The sequence below is a fragment of the Sesamum indicum genome, linkage group LG4 (assembly GCF_000512975.1).
Source record: "Sesamum indicum cultivar Zhongzhi No. 13 linkage group LG4, S_indicum_v1.0, whole genome shotgun sequence".
Taxonomy (NCBI): domain Eukaryota; kingdom Viridiplantae; phylum Streptophyta; class Magnoliopsida; order Lamiales; family Pedaliaceae; genus Sesamum; species Sesamum indicum.
In genome coordinates, this window is record NC_026148.1 from 8,179,918 (window position 1) to 8,193,979 (window position 14,062).

A 14,062-nucleotide genomic window follows, 5' to 3' on the forward strand; every position below is an offset into this window, starting at 1 on the left:
TTTGGAGATGGAGAGACATATATGAAGAGTAGGTAGTAGTTATCAATACATGACGATGTATCTATGATGATGATGAAACAAGATTATTATTAATTATATATATGGAGATAGATACATGAATGAACATGTAGTACTTACGGTAGGGAAACCTTTGCAGCCGAGGACATCCGTATGGCAAATGCTAGCAAACAGCATCCTTACTCTCACTTCTCCTGATTTGGGACCCTCAACTTGTATCTCTTCCACCTTTGGACTCTCATTTTCCTTCCAGATAACGGCCGCTGCATAATGCATAGCTAGCTATAATATGAATATATATATATATATATAGAGAGAGAGAGAGAGAGAGATGATAGATGAGAGAGAGAGACCTTTGCAAGTGATGATAGGAGCAGCAGCAGCAGTTTTAGAGGAGGTGTTGGAGGTGGAGGACGACATGATTGCAATTAGTGATAGAATATTGTGAAGTAGTAGATAAGATGTGTGGTAGGAGAAACAAGAAAATAATATATATATAGTAGGAGTTGGGCAATAAATATTTGATTCATCGACATTATCAAGTTAAAATACATATCTGGCACAGAAGACGACAAGCAACCAATTCCAATTGACTGACTCGTTGTTCGCGTGCGCCATCTAAATCAATTAATTATAAAGTATGTGTAATGTATTTATAATATAATTAATTGATCGTTTTTGCTATCCTATTTTTTTTATATTTAAATAAAAACACCATTTATTTTACAAAATATTGTTTTAATATATTGAATTACATGAGCTACCTTGAATTCATATTTGGCTTCTTGGAAGTAGTGATTACAGAAAAACAACAAGTAATCAAGGAAGAGAATATTAATAAATTGTTAGAAGAAAGAGAAGAAGGGCAAAAAGAGGAAAATCTAATTAAAAATGATAAAATGACCCATCATCATCACAAAATTACAGCAAAAATCAAAATCCCCAATTGTGGCGAATACAGCTCCACCCCTTCCTTCCTTTCCTTTCCCCAAAACAAATCAAACGAGTGACTGAATATCTCAAACATTCTTCCATGAAATGAATCTTTCTCTTTCTCTGAGTTCCATAATTCACAGCTTATGGACGCCAACCATAAACCCATTTATAAGGTACTTTCTTGCTTGCTTTTCAATTCCAAACTTGTTCCCTCTTTTGCTTTCATTTTTCATCTTTATCTGTTGATTCTCGTTTTACATATACTAATCTCCACCATCCTCATCTTTATTTCAACGCCCTAATGCGACTAAAGATTAAATTTTCAGCAGCTTTTGCAATTAAGCTGCAAAAGGGGCGTTCCCTTTTACCCTTTGTTGCTTGCAGCACAATATGTTCAGGAAGAAACAAAATCTTGTCTCGCATTCTCTTTGTCTTTAGCAAGGGGATCTACCTCCATCTCTTCTCACCCCAAGTCTTTCTTCATCTTTCTGGTGTATCTCACAAACGATAAGCTTCTAGGTTTTATTAGTGTGTTCCTTTCCTCTTCCCTATTTATGTTATGAGGAAAACAAAGAGCCGGGCCTGTTTAAATCTATTCTCTAACTTAATACATAGCTAATGAGAGGCCTTTTTTATTGTTTTAGGATTACTACAAGGTCTTAGAAGTGGATTATGATGCAACTGATGAGAAGATACGCTTGAATTATCGCAAGCTTGCATTGGTTGGTAGATTTTCTTCTCCGGGAAGCTACTCTGATGTTTAGATCCAATTAATGAATTCGATCCCCCATCTTCATCAGCTTTCATAATGGATGATGGATGCTGATCAGGGGTTTACTTCATTTTTCTTCTGTTGATGTGCAGAAGTGGCATCCTGACAAACATAAGGGTGATAGTGCTGTTACTGCAAAATTTCAAGAGATTAATGAAGCTTATACTGGTGATTGTTTATCTGCACATACTGGTTCTTGATTTCCTATTCATCCGAAATCCTGGTAGTTGTACTTGTATAAGCTGGAAGTGGATTTTACCTTGTTTTTACTAATTAACTGGGGATAAATTAAGTTGCTTTGACATGTCTGTCTTTGTTCAATTCCATGTCTCAAGAAGCATGAGAAGAGACCCAACTGTTTTTTTTTGGGTGGGTGGGGTGGGGGGTGGTTTTTGTAGTATGACATCTGAGTGCTACTTGGAGCATTGGGATCTGAAAGTGCATGTTTTAGCAGGCTGCAACCTGAAAAAGAGCTTCCAAAGAATTCGTTCTTGTTCACCACAATCCTATGGCTTTTAACATGATAGGGTTTGCAAGGATAACTAGTCCTGCTTCTGCAGGCATCTGTTACTTGTTGCCATAGGACTCTTCTACATTTAGATATGTTTGACTGTCTTAATCTCTTCGGAACATGCGATGTTAACATTTTGTTCAAAATAATTCCTTGTAGTGTTGAGTGATCCAGATAAAAGACTGGAGTATGATCTAAATGGAAATTATGAGATTGACAAATATACTCTGCGGGTAAGTAATTTTGTGTCATGTATCCTGTTCATCCTATATATTGTTTCTTCTCTCTGAAGCGTCATTTTTATATTAACCTTGCGGGGATCATGGATCTTTGTCGCTTCGCTTGCTGATGATTTGGATTTTACCTCTGCTAATACAGGAATATTTATCGAGATTCAAAGGAATGATACTTACCTGTAATGGGCTTGGTATAAGTCACACATCAATTTGGTATGTCTAGGCATCTAGTTATGATGCTGGACTTGTTTGATTGACCATTCATGTAGATTAGTTACATCATTACACTATGACCATGAAGTTGTATAGGGCTCTAAAGCATGCACATCACGCGAGATATTCTTGTTCACTTTGCTGTATATTACAAAGCAAATTTGTGTAGACTTCAGAGGAAACCAAACCTTCTATCACCAAACTTATGGTCTTTACCATGTATATTAGGGACTTCAACATGCTTTAAAATAAGTGAATGTAATGAGATAACATTGGGACAGGCAGAAGCTCATTCACCCATATTGCAGCTAGGCTTATGTAGAGCATCTGATGTACGAGGCAATATTCAGCTGATCGTGCTAGAACTAGTCAAGTAGTTGTAAGCCAACAGAAGTTCTATGAGTTGGTACAATTAGAAAGAAATCTATTAAACTCGATGTCCTTTGTGTGATCAGTTGAGACATGGGTACTTCTCTTACTGGATTTTAGGACACTCCGCTGAATCCTTAAAACTTTAGGTCTCATCAATATACTAGTCTCTGCATCTCAGAACCATTGCTTTACTTAAACATTTTAATGTTGGTTGTCATAAATGTTGATGGCCACTGTCTTCGCGACACACTTTTTTAATTCACCCTGTACCTAGTACATAGGCCCTTATCCCCTGTGAGTCAAGCAAAATTAAGTTGGTAAGTAGTAATAACAGTAACAGTAATAAGAAAAAGAGCGAAAATGCCAATGATTATTAAAATACGGACCCAGTAGCATAGTAAAAGCAAGCAGGTCATGTTAAGGGTTTAGTGGACTTATTTTTGGATCATTAGTGATTGTGAACTTTCTGATCAAGTTTATGCTTTACAGGCTTATATTATCAATGTTGCTCCATGCAGCCTTGTGTTTTTTCTTCAAATGAATTTATAATGTCCTAGACAACAAAATTACGACCTTTTTGTTGTGTTTATTGGCTGCCTCTGATTGTCATTGTTTATGCAGGTCACAGCCACTGATGGAAATGAACAATTTAAAAGAAAAATAAGGTTTGAAGTCATCTCAGTGTATTTGTTCTCCTCTCGACCTCAATAATTTGCTCGTTCAACATTTGCAGATTGGCCAACTCTTTGTATCATATTGTTGTATGCATAGCACACAAGAGTCGATGGAAAACGTCTCTTGTAGATTATGTTGGGCTGATACAGTAAGGTTATGAAGTCTTGTATATACTAATTGAAGTATAATTATATTTAGAGAGGTCATTTTGGGATTAACAATGTCATTCTACAAACTTTCCATTTTATATTGTTAGTAGTTTAGTGAAACTGAAATGGAATTGTTCAGTATTATTGGCTAAATGTTCAGGTCTCGTAGCTGTGATAGAAAGATTTAATGGGAATTACTTTGCAATTAGTGGCGTTAATAGGATTATAAATGACGCCCAACTCTAAATAACAGCCATCACAATGGAAAGTAGTCGAAAAGCAATGAAATTTAACTAAAAATAACCTCAAAGGGGAAAGAAATGCACACCAAACCCTTTTTATCTTTCTGAAGATGATGACGATGATGATATTAGATCTATAAACAAAAATACGAAGGAAAACAAAATAAATAAACCAGTGTTTGCTTCCACCACAGCAGAAAATGGATACATAAGTTGGGAGGGGTTTTTTTTGTTGAAGCTGAGTGCTGAGGAGAAGCAGAGAAGCACAATACCCGCTCTCCAATTCCATTCCTCCCAACCACATACTACACACAGTCTATGCAAATAATTCTAAACTCGGCCTTCCCAAGATCCAATGGCGTGAATGAAACACGACTTCGTATGGTTTCATACATACATTCATCAAAATATATCCTTGTTGAGCGAGTCGTAGAAAGGGAGGTTGTTGGTGGTGAAGAGTTGACTCCGTTGTCAATGCAAAAACAAGCAGCTAGATTGAAATTTGAAGCTTCACCACGTTCCAATTCCATTCCTCCCAACCACATACTACACTCTCAGTCTATGCAAATAATTTTAAACTCGGCCTTCCCAAGATCCAATGGGGTGAATGAAACACGACTTCATATGGTTTTATGCATTCATACATACATTCATTGCATTCATACATACATTCATCAAAATATATCCTTGTTGAGTTAGTTGTAGGAAGGGAGGTTGTTGGTGGTGAAGAGTAGACTCCAATGTCGATGCAAAAATAAGCAGCTAGATTGAAATTTGAAGGTTCACCACGTTCACAATGACCAGTTACAGAAGCACAGCCAAGGAGGAAAGGAGTTCTTCACAGAGCTCCAAAAGGACGCTTTATCATCGAATACTAAAACTCTTAGTTCAACCTGTGGCTTTCTCATTTTCACTCCAGCACACACGCATACTGAGCTTTGTCAAAGGAAGGAAGAGATTGCTGGAATTGCAAATTAACAAAAGCAGTGTGTTGTCCATGTTCTGTATAGTATAACATGGACACGGATGCTAGAAATATTAAAGTGTGTGATGATACAACATAGTCAGAGGAAAATAGATGAGAGTGGTGAACCTAAAATCAATAAAAGAGAGGACAACGCCTGAAATGTACAAGCTAATTACAAATACTTTTCAATATACACAGTTCAGTAAACAATAAAGAGATCTTCCAATAAATTGAAATATTCAAATGGATGGTTGGCACGCTCAAGTGGTTCTTCCCTTTCTTATCATTCCACTTTTCATCAGTTAAACAGTTAAAGGCTGGAAATTTGATCAGAACCTACATCAGACCATACAGCGGAGCTTTTTTGATGGAATGCAAATGACTTAGCTAACTTTACAGCATCTTGTACTCTCAACCGAGTTCCTTGTTGTGCAACAACTACGGATGCAACCTTAGAGGCTAATGCACCCATATCTCTCAAGTCAGATACACCACGCAATAAACCATACAATATACCAGATGCATACGCATCTCCAGCTCCACAAGTATCTACTGGCACACAAGGTGATGGAGGGATGTAAACAGCTTCACCTTTCACACCAATATAAGAGCCTTTAGGCCCGTCTGTGACTGAAACAAACGGAACAAAATGGCTCAGGTACCTTGTCGCTGAAATAGGGCTTTCTTTCGAGGAAAAATGACAAAAGGTTCTGGCTTCATCACTGTTTGCAAAAATGATGTCTGCATAATTTGCCATGATATCCCTGATAGAGAAAATAAAATTTGAAATGAGCGATGAACCAAGGCAGATAATCCCTTTTAAATTTCTGAAGAGACAATTCCAAATAATATCCTAGTGTCAATATCCAAAAACAGACATCAATATCTTCCATCACTTTTTCTTGTTTAATCTTTTCCAAAACAAACAGCTAAAGCGGAATCTCAAAAATTCAACCAAGATGCATTAGTCTCTTGCACGGTACATTAAAAGGACCAATAAGACAAGGCATATAAAGCAAAATACGGATGAAGTTGAATAAAGACAAGTCTGACACAAAACCGCAAAAGTCAGCCCGAATCTTTAAATTCGAGTACTTATTTCAGTTTGCAAAGCCATTTCAATGTGAAACAGACTCCAATAACAATCACATTTTGACACTAATGTTTCACAATTCATGAAAATATAATTGATGCAATGCATCTATGCAAAAGAATTATGCTATTTATCCATGTTGCCAATTCAGTTAATTGAAGTGAACATCTTTTTTACGACGCATGTTGACAAGTGACGAAATATAAAGAATTGGATATATTAGAAGATATTTACCAGAAATCATCATAATGTCTCTCAATGCAGGTGATATCTGATGCCGTGATGGCAACCAGAGCACCACATCTGCGGGCCTCCTCACAAGCCATGGCAATTGTTTTGATTGTGTCAGGAAATTCAAATAAGTATCCTTCAACAATTAATATACTTGTTTTGGATATCAAGCTGGCCAAGCACGGATCATAGTTTACCCTTGAAGACATGCCCTGGTTTTATCAAAAGAAGCAATTTTGAGCAATTTGTGGAACTATCTAACTTTCATAAAACGTCAGAATCGGAATAAAATCAGGATGAGGATTGTCAATTCAATTGTTAGGATGATAAAAGTTGTAATGGATTCCGAAACTATGGTTACACCAATTATGACGCTGACCTAATGACAATTGTAACTAAACAACAACACGTTAACCAGTCTACAAGCTTTTACAAAATCCTTTAATGATGAAAAGGATAATTCAGCCATTTTTGGGATAACATACAGCCCAACTTCACAAATTATGAGATTAAGCTCATTCCGCTGCATCAGATACAGCCCACAGATCCATGCAGTCAATATTCATCTTATTTTCTAACTATTCTACTTGTTGGATCAGCCAAAACATTATTAGTTTCAGATGGGGCCCAACGCATGTTAAGTGCGCCTTACAGTGCACGCGTAACACCTAATATCTAACTTGGTTTATAAGAAGTTGTTTTAGCAGCTTTACGTTATATGAATTTGAAATGATAAAATAATTTCTAGCGCCAAACTCGAGATATCTTGTGTTCTTTTTTAAAGAAAAGGAAAAAATAGAGTTCTGGTATAATTAAGCACCAACCTTGCTATTGTTTGATCCTGTTGATTTGCCCAACTTGCCTGACAGTCTACATTGCTGACCAAACCAAAAATCTTTTATCGTAAATTTTTCTCAGTTAATTCTTTTCTGGCTGGTACTTATTAAATGAGACACTGTTGGGAACATCAGTACTACTCAGTGTTAACTACAATAATTCCTTGCTTTCCTTGTCTTTTACATATATCTTGAAAACATTGCTCTCTGTTACATACTATACTTCTTCGACTTGATGAATTCTCATGGTATATACTGTACTTCCACTTTCTTCATGAACATTTATATGCTTGGAAAGAGAAAATACTAATCAAATTGTTAAATCGAAAAAATATATATTCTGATGATCCTGAGTAGGACCACCAAATCTAATCTACAAAATAACACGGCCATTTGGAAGAACAAAATATTTCCAATCTTACAAACTTTATCTGTATGAAAGTACTCAGAGGAAATTTCTACCACATAACTGCAAAGTTTACACACTGAAGAGCCCTGTAATTTGGTGTTCGTTCATACAATCTTTCAAAGACAGTCGTGGCTGTTCAGAAAATGGAACCCCTAATTTTTTTAACTGCAAAGTTTACACACTGAAGAGCCCTGTAATTGGGTGTTCGTTCATACAATCTTTCAAAGACAGTCATGGCTGTTCAGTAAATGGAACCCCTAATTTTTTTCATTAACAAAAATGCTACTGACCTGGTATGCCAGCATTGTTCGTTGAGCATCCGGTGTTGTGAGAACAATAACTGTTCCTGTTGTTCCATCATCCACTGGTGCTGAAAGGAAATTCACGTTTGCTCGCTGGAGTTTTGATCTATGTAAATGATTCAATAAAATAAATTCATAGAACCCATTAGACGTGATCAAAAGACAAAATAAAAAAGGCATAAAGTATACCAAGTGGTAACTTAAGAATATCCTAAACCAATCCGATTCCAACAGAGCACTTGCACAAGTATGATAGCGGTGAGTTCATCCAAGAAAGAAATCACGGAATTTTATTTTTATTTTTTTGATAAATAAGAAATAGCACAAGTTGAAAGGATATGAAAAGATGCTAGATGAAGTGTACCGGTAGAATCCACCTAATGGATCACTTCCGACACTGCCAGCCATGGCAACATTCAACGAAGGGCCCCCAATGGGTTGACCACCAAGCCTAGCCAAGGCCACCAAGGTGTTAGAAAGAGAACCACCAGCAGCAGCTTTATAGCTGCATCCATCCATGGCGCGTAGAACTCTACCCCTTTCTTCATGATTCACTACTTTCCTTGTACCCTTGTCTAATCCAAGTCTCTCGAGAAATTCATCATCAACCATACCAGAAAAGTCCACCTAACATTGGTGAAAATGATATAAAGAAATGAGTAAATGGGAAGCCAGAAAACTGCAACTTTACATTGCAAATATATATTCTCTACTAACATTCCTGATATGAAATCTTAGAAAAAAGGAATGAAATTACCATAGCCTGGCCAAGGCCCAAGACATGCCATCTATCGGGCAAGGAGGAGGAAGAATCGGAGGGGTGGTCTTGTGGGGCATCATCGTCGTCGGAATCAGATACTGCTAAGTCGTCATCAGTGGCAGAGGTAGAAGGGGTGGTGTCATGGGAGAAATCAGGAGAAGGGGTGGCGTCTGTGCCACTAGACATAGAAGAAGAGAAGTTGGAGGAGGAGGAGGAGATAGGAAAAAGAGATGTGGGAGGATGAATGGTTGTACGGTTAAAAATGGAGGAAATAAAGAGGGAAGTAGTTGAGGAGGGAGATGAGAAAGGGAAAAGAGTGGAGGATGGAGAAGAAAGTTCGGAAAAAGGGGGAAATTTTCTAGTAAGAGGGGAGGAGAGAGAAGAGGAAGAAAGGGAGAGAAGAGAGAAAGACATGAATGCGATTTGGTTGGTATATCAAACAAGTGGTGAAGATTGTTGGGGGAGGAGGAAGATGATGACTGAGTGCGTTTGGTTTGGATTGGATTTGGGAGGGTGGAGTCAGATTCTTCAGCTGAATTCAGCCTTCCCGCCGCCCAATTGCCATACACTCTTCTTCTCTCTCTCTCTCTCTCCCCCTCTCTGCCTCTAGCTTGCTGCCTTTATCTTCATTCTTGATTCTTGATTCTTCAATCTTCAACCCCCCGCCGCCTACTTTTCCTCTTTTGCCCCCCGGTTTTGTGAAAAACTCCTCACCTCACTATACGCTAATCATATTCATACGCTTCCAATCTCACTACTACTACTTAATTCACCATTCTTTCAATCTTAATCATTGCCATAACCCCTTTATTATCTTCATCTCTTAAGTACTGCTAAAATCACTCATTTCACCCACTTTATGCTAATTCACCCATAAAATTATCATTATTACTAGAAAATAAAAAATATTGGCTTGAGTTAGTGAATAATATAAAATTATGGATGAATTTAGAAAAATCAAGTGAAAACTATATGAGTAAGAATGAGGGAGTTGGAGAAAATGAGATAATGGAGCACAAGTTGTGAAATCTATTCCTTTTTTAATAAAAGGAATTCATGTGCACATTTTGTGATATTTGTTGTTAATTTTAACGCCAAATCTAATGAAATTGTTAAAAATATATAAATTTAAGAATTAATATTATCATGTCTAAAAATTTTCGAGAACCAAAACACAATAAGTGGGCAGGTAGGAGGACTAAAATTGTAATCTTTCAGAAAAGAACGATTATTGCGAGAGAAAGAGAGAGAAGGCAGTTTAATTTTTTTTTATTATACAAATAATATTTTTTAAATATTATAATAAATTTGTGTCGAGCACAAATTTTATTTTTAAAGAAAAAAGCCTACATCCACAACTCGAGTTTAAATTTTTTATTTTTTCTTTGGTTCTGGGCTTGTCAAGGCTAACACGCCCGCTTTGGCAGCCATGTTAGCATTAATTTTGTTTTATTTGTTTTTCTTAATAAGTATTATATATATTGTTATTATTATAAATTTAATTATTTTTAATTTTAATATAATTAGCAGTAAATAAATTTATGATAACTTATTTTGATGTACAAAATAATAATTAAATTCAACAAATACATCAATGTACCAATAACAATTAAATTACAGGAACTTGCATAAAGTGAGACAAATACCTACACATTCGATGAGACTCGAACCCATAATCTTGAACTTGCACTTTAAGCTTAAATCCCATATAATCCTTAAAGTCTTGAACTATATTCATTCATAAGTTAAAATATAATACAACTTGTAACAATTAATAAATTAATATTAAAGAAATCTGAATCAAATTGAGAAAATCAATTACTTTTGATTAATTTTTAGTATCTCCCAAATAAATCTATATTTTAATTATTTTTATATATTTAAAAATAATTAAAATTTTAAATTATCAACAATTAATATATTTTTATGTCAATAATAAATATTGATGTGATAGGTTGGATCAAAGAGATTCAAAACGTTCAAAAAAAAAAAAGAAAAAAAAACGAGAGGCTAGTAACATCTTAAGAGGCCTAAGAGGATTTGGCAAGTGTACTTGGCGGGTGCCCCCAGAATACAGACAGGCGATTTGGCTCATGAAGAGATTTAAAGCCCAAGCCAGGTCCACCGATCCATAATGAGAACAACTTATTGAAAAAGTATCAAGCTCAGCTCAAACCCAATACGCCAAGATCGACCTAAGAAGGAGGCCTAGTACGAGCCCTGTCTTCCAAGCCCAGCTTTGGGGGAAAGGAGACGTCCTCTAGAAGATGGACTCCTTGACCTAGAAGGACTTCTTGAAAAAGTAGGAGTCCTCCTCCAACCAAAAACGTGATACTCAAGTTAAGGATGAGATAAAATTGTTCCTTATTCCTGAATTTTCGCTTTTTTCCTCGAAAAGGCAAGTCACGCCAAAGTTCCTCTGAAGAGGAACTTATTCTCTATAAATACAGGAAGCACCCCTCAACAAAGATATCTGCAACCCCCCTTTAAGAAGCTGGAAACTGTCTTGTTGTTAAACTGCAACTCTTCATCTGTACTTTTGCCATATTTTACTCACGAAATTCTTATTTTTATTTCAATTTCTCATTTCAACATCCCTCAAGAGGGACACCTTCCATCCACCAAGAGGGTAGCCTTCAGTCCTCCAAGAAGGACACCTTCTTCCATTCTCCAACAAGGACGCCTTCAGTTCTTCAAGAGGGATGCCTTTTTCAATCCTCCAAAAAGGACGCCACCTTCTATCCATCAAGAGGGGCACATTCCGTCCACCAAGAGGGACACCCTTTAGAATTTAAAAAACCACTCTCTATTCTTGATTTAGCATTCAAATTGCTTACTATATTACGATTTCTCAATACATTTTATTTCTCATAAATTCAATACTAACTAGGGCATCAGAATGTTAAACGCATCATTGGCGCCGTCTGTGGGAAACACAGATCTAAAACGTGAGATTAATGGAAGAAGTCCACACCTCTTTGGAGGACTCCCCCAAAAGGACCGTTGGCTCACGCTAGAGGACCTCCTACGATTGATTAATACCTCTGTTTAAGGCCCAACTTCAATGGCTCCATCATCGTTATTTTTCTAATATTCCACTAATTCAATTTTTAATATGCAGGATGCCCCCTAGAAAAGCAGGCGGGCATCTTTCTAAGAATAAGCTTATCCCGAAGCAGGCATCCCCCTTAATAAAATCCTGCACCAAGGGGGCATCCCCTCAGCAAATAAATCATTACATACTTGTTTCCCACAAGGAGTATTTTTTATTTTAATAATTTTAGAGATTTATTTTACCCCCTTCAATGTGTTAACATATGTTTGCTTGTAGGGATTTCATGAAGAAGGCATCCCTATCATAAAAAGCTTTGTCTTCCACACAAGCACAAAAGCCCTATCTTTGACAGAGGCACAAATGCCCTCCTCCGTGGAGGATCCCCAAGCCTTCCTTCTGGCAGGCACTTAGGTCCTTCTTTAGGGAACTTGCAAGCTCTGTCGTATGCAGGCACCCAAGCCCTCCTCCGCGGAGGCATCTAGCCCTGTTTTCAACGGACACCTTATTCTTCCCGGTGAGGTTCCTAAGTCCTACTCCAAGAAGGTTCCCCTCTCAAATAAGCCCTCCGGGGAGGAAGCACAATAATTTTTCTCCGTGCAAGATCTGTTCATAATATATATATATATATGTCTTTGTATTTAATATTTTCTTGCACAAAAATAACACCTTACATCGAAGTAGACATTAAAGGTACCCATTAAGCCCTCCACCATGGAGGCACCCTCCTAAAAAGTCCCACAAAGTAAGTTCTTCTTATTTGAAGTATGCTTGTGCTAATTATATTCTTTGCAGGAGTTCGGAAAGAAAAAAGGAGAAAAAAAGTTCATTCTTCAACCCCCATTTTTGAATATTTCTACTCTAATAAGTGTCGACATCTGCACTTATTAGAGTGGGGGGGAGGGGCTATTGATGTGCAAAAAAATAGATTGGCCTAAAGAGGCCCAAACGATCCAAAAAGAAAAAAAAATGAGAGGCCCGTAACATCTTAAGAGGTCTAAGGGGATCTGACAAGCGTCCTTGGTGGGTGTCCCTATAAAACAAACAAGCGGGCGGCTTTAGCGGGTGCCCCCTAAAAAATAGATTGACAAAGAAAAGAGGTTGAAGGCATCCCTATCTTATTTTGCCCATGAAGAAATTTAAAGCCCAAGCCAAGCCCATCAATCCATGATGAGGACAACCTGCTAAAATATTTGCTGGCTCAGCCCAAAAGGGAAGCCCAATACACTATACCAACCCAATACGCCAAGATCGGTCCAAGAATGAGGCTTGGTACGGGGCGTGCCTTCCAAGCCCAGCCCTTGGGGAAGGGAGACGCCCTAAAAAAGTTGGACTCCTTGACCTATAAGGACTTCTTGAAGAAGTAGGAGTCCTCATGTAAAAAGAGTCATTCTCTAACCAAAGACGTGTTGTTTAAGTCAAGAAGGAGATAAAATCATGCTTTACCCCGGATTTTCGCCTTATTTCTCGGAAAGGTAGATCACCCTAAAGTTCCTGCAAATAGGGACTCATTCTTTATAAATACAGGCAACACTCCTCAACACAAATACCTATAGCACCCCTTAACGAAGTTGAAAACTGTTCTGTTGTTTCACTGCAACTCTTAACTCTTAACTCGTGTTTTTGCCACATTTTTCTCACAAACTTCTTATTTTTATTTCAATTTTTCATTTCAACATCCCTTAAGAGGGACACCTTCCGTCCACCAAGAGACGTCTTTTGTCCTCCAAAAAGGACGCCTTCTTCAGTTCTCCAGCAGGGATACATTCCATCTACCAAGAAAGATACATTCTTTAGTTCTCCAATAGGGATGCCTTCAGTCCTCCAATAGGAATGCCTTCTTCAGTCCTCCTACAAAGACACCTTCTTCAGTCCTCCAAGAGGGACGCTACCCTTCTATCTACTAAGAGGGGCACCCTTTAGAATCTGAAAAATCACTTTCTATTCATATTTTAACATTCAAATTGCTTACTCTATTACGATTTCTTATTACATTTTATTTCTCACGATTATTTTTCTCCTAAATTCGATATTAACTTAAACGTTAGAGTGCTAACGACTTTTTTGTAGGTCCTCTCTTCAAAATTGACATTCGTTTCGACCCAAGTTTTAAGTATAATTCATATCAATTGAATCCGTGCATTTTTTGAACGTATCAAATAGACACAAATTTGTCATAGTGTAATTTTTTTATAATAAAAAAATAATTAAACCGAGAGAAGGCCCTTCTTCTTCCCCAATCCCCCCCCCCCCCCCCCCCCCCCCCCCCCCCCACAACACCACGCCGA

The 14,062-nt window shown here is 37.3% G+C and overlaps 3 protein-coding genes across 6 annotated transcripts in view; 1 reads left to right on the top strand and 2 right to left on the bottom strand.

Moving 5' to 3' along the window:
- Positions 1-503, bottom strand: part of LOC105160197 (alcohol dehydrogenase class-3-like) — a 2,128-nt gene extending 1,625 nt beyond the window's left edge. Inside the window, exons 1-2 of one of the 2 annotated variants that reach the window (XM_011077465.2) lie at positions 372-503; positions 137-281 (exon numbers count right to left, since the gene is read on the bottom strand). In XM_011077465.2, the coding sequence (XP_011075767.1) occupies positions 137-281; positions 372-438 (212 nt within the window). In that variant the 5' untranslated portion in view covers positions 439-503. The remainder of the gene's footprint in view (positions 1-136; positions 282-371) is intronic. The other variant, XM_020693171.1, reaches the window with a different exon arrangement.
- LOC105160198 (dnAJ-like protein slr0093) lies at positions 912-4,035 on the top strand. 3 transcript variants are annotated; one of them, XM_011077468.2, is made up of 7 exons: positions 920-1,127; positions 1,599-1,676; positions 1,819-1,894; positions 2,397-2,470; positions 2,616-2,686; positions 3,680-3,723; positions 3,792-4,035. In XM_011077468.2, the coding sequence occupies exons 1-6, from the start codon at positions 1,098-1,100 to the stop codon at positions 3,720-3,722; spliced, it is 372 nt and encodes a 123-aa protein (XP_011075770.1). In that variant the 5' UTR covers positions 920-1,097; the 3' UTR covers position 3,723; positions 3,792-4,035. The 3 variants fall into 3 exon arrangements, with proteins under 3 accessions (XP_011075768.1, XP_011075770.1, XP_011075769.1); XM_011077466.2 differs by lacking the exon at positions 2,616-2,686 and having other exon boundaries at positions 912-1,127; XM_011077467.2 differs by having other exon boundaries at positions 923-1,127; positions 3,680-4,035.
- On the bottom strand, positions 5,203-9,404 carry LOC105160199 (uncharacterized sugar kinase slr0537). The gene is made up of 5 exons (XM_011077469.2): positions 8,720-9,404; positions 8,327-8,589; positions 7,951-8,068; positions 6,419-6,627; positions 5,203-5,855 (listed from the first exon to the last, which is right to left on the bottom strand). Exons 1-5 carry the CDS (start codon positions 9,134-9,136, stop codon positions 5,402-5,404), a joined length of 1,461 nt encoding a protein of 486 aa, XP_011075771.1. The 5' UTR covers positions 9,137-9,404; the 3' UTR covers positions 5,203-5,401.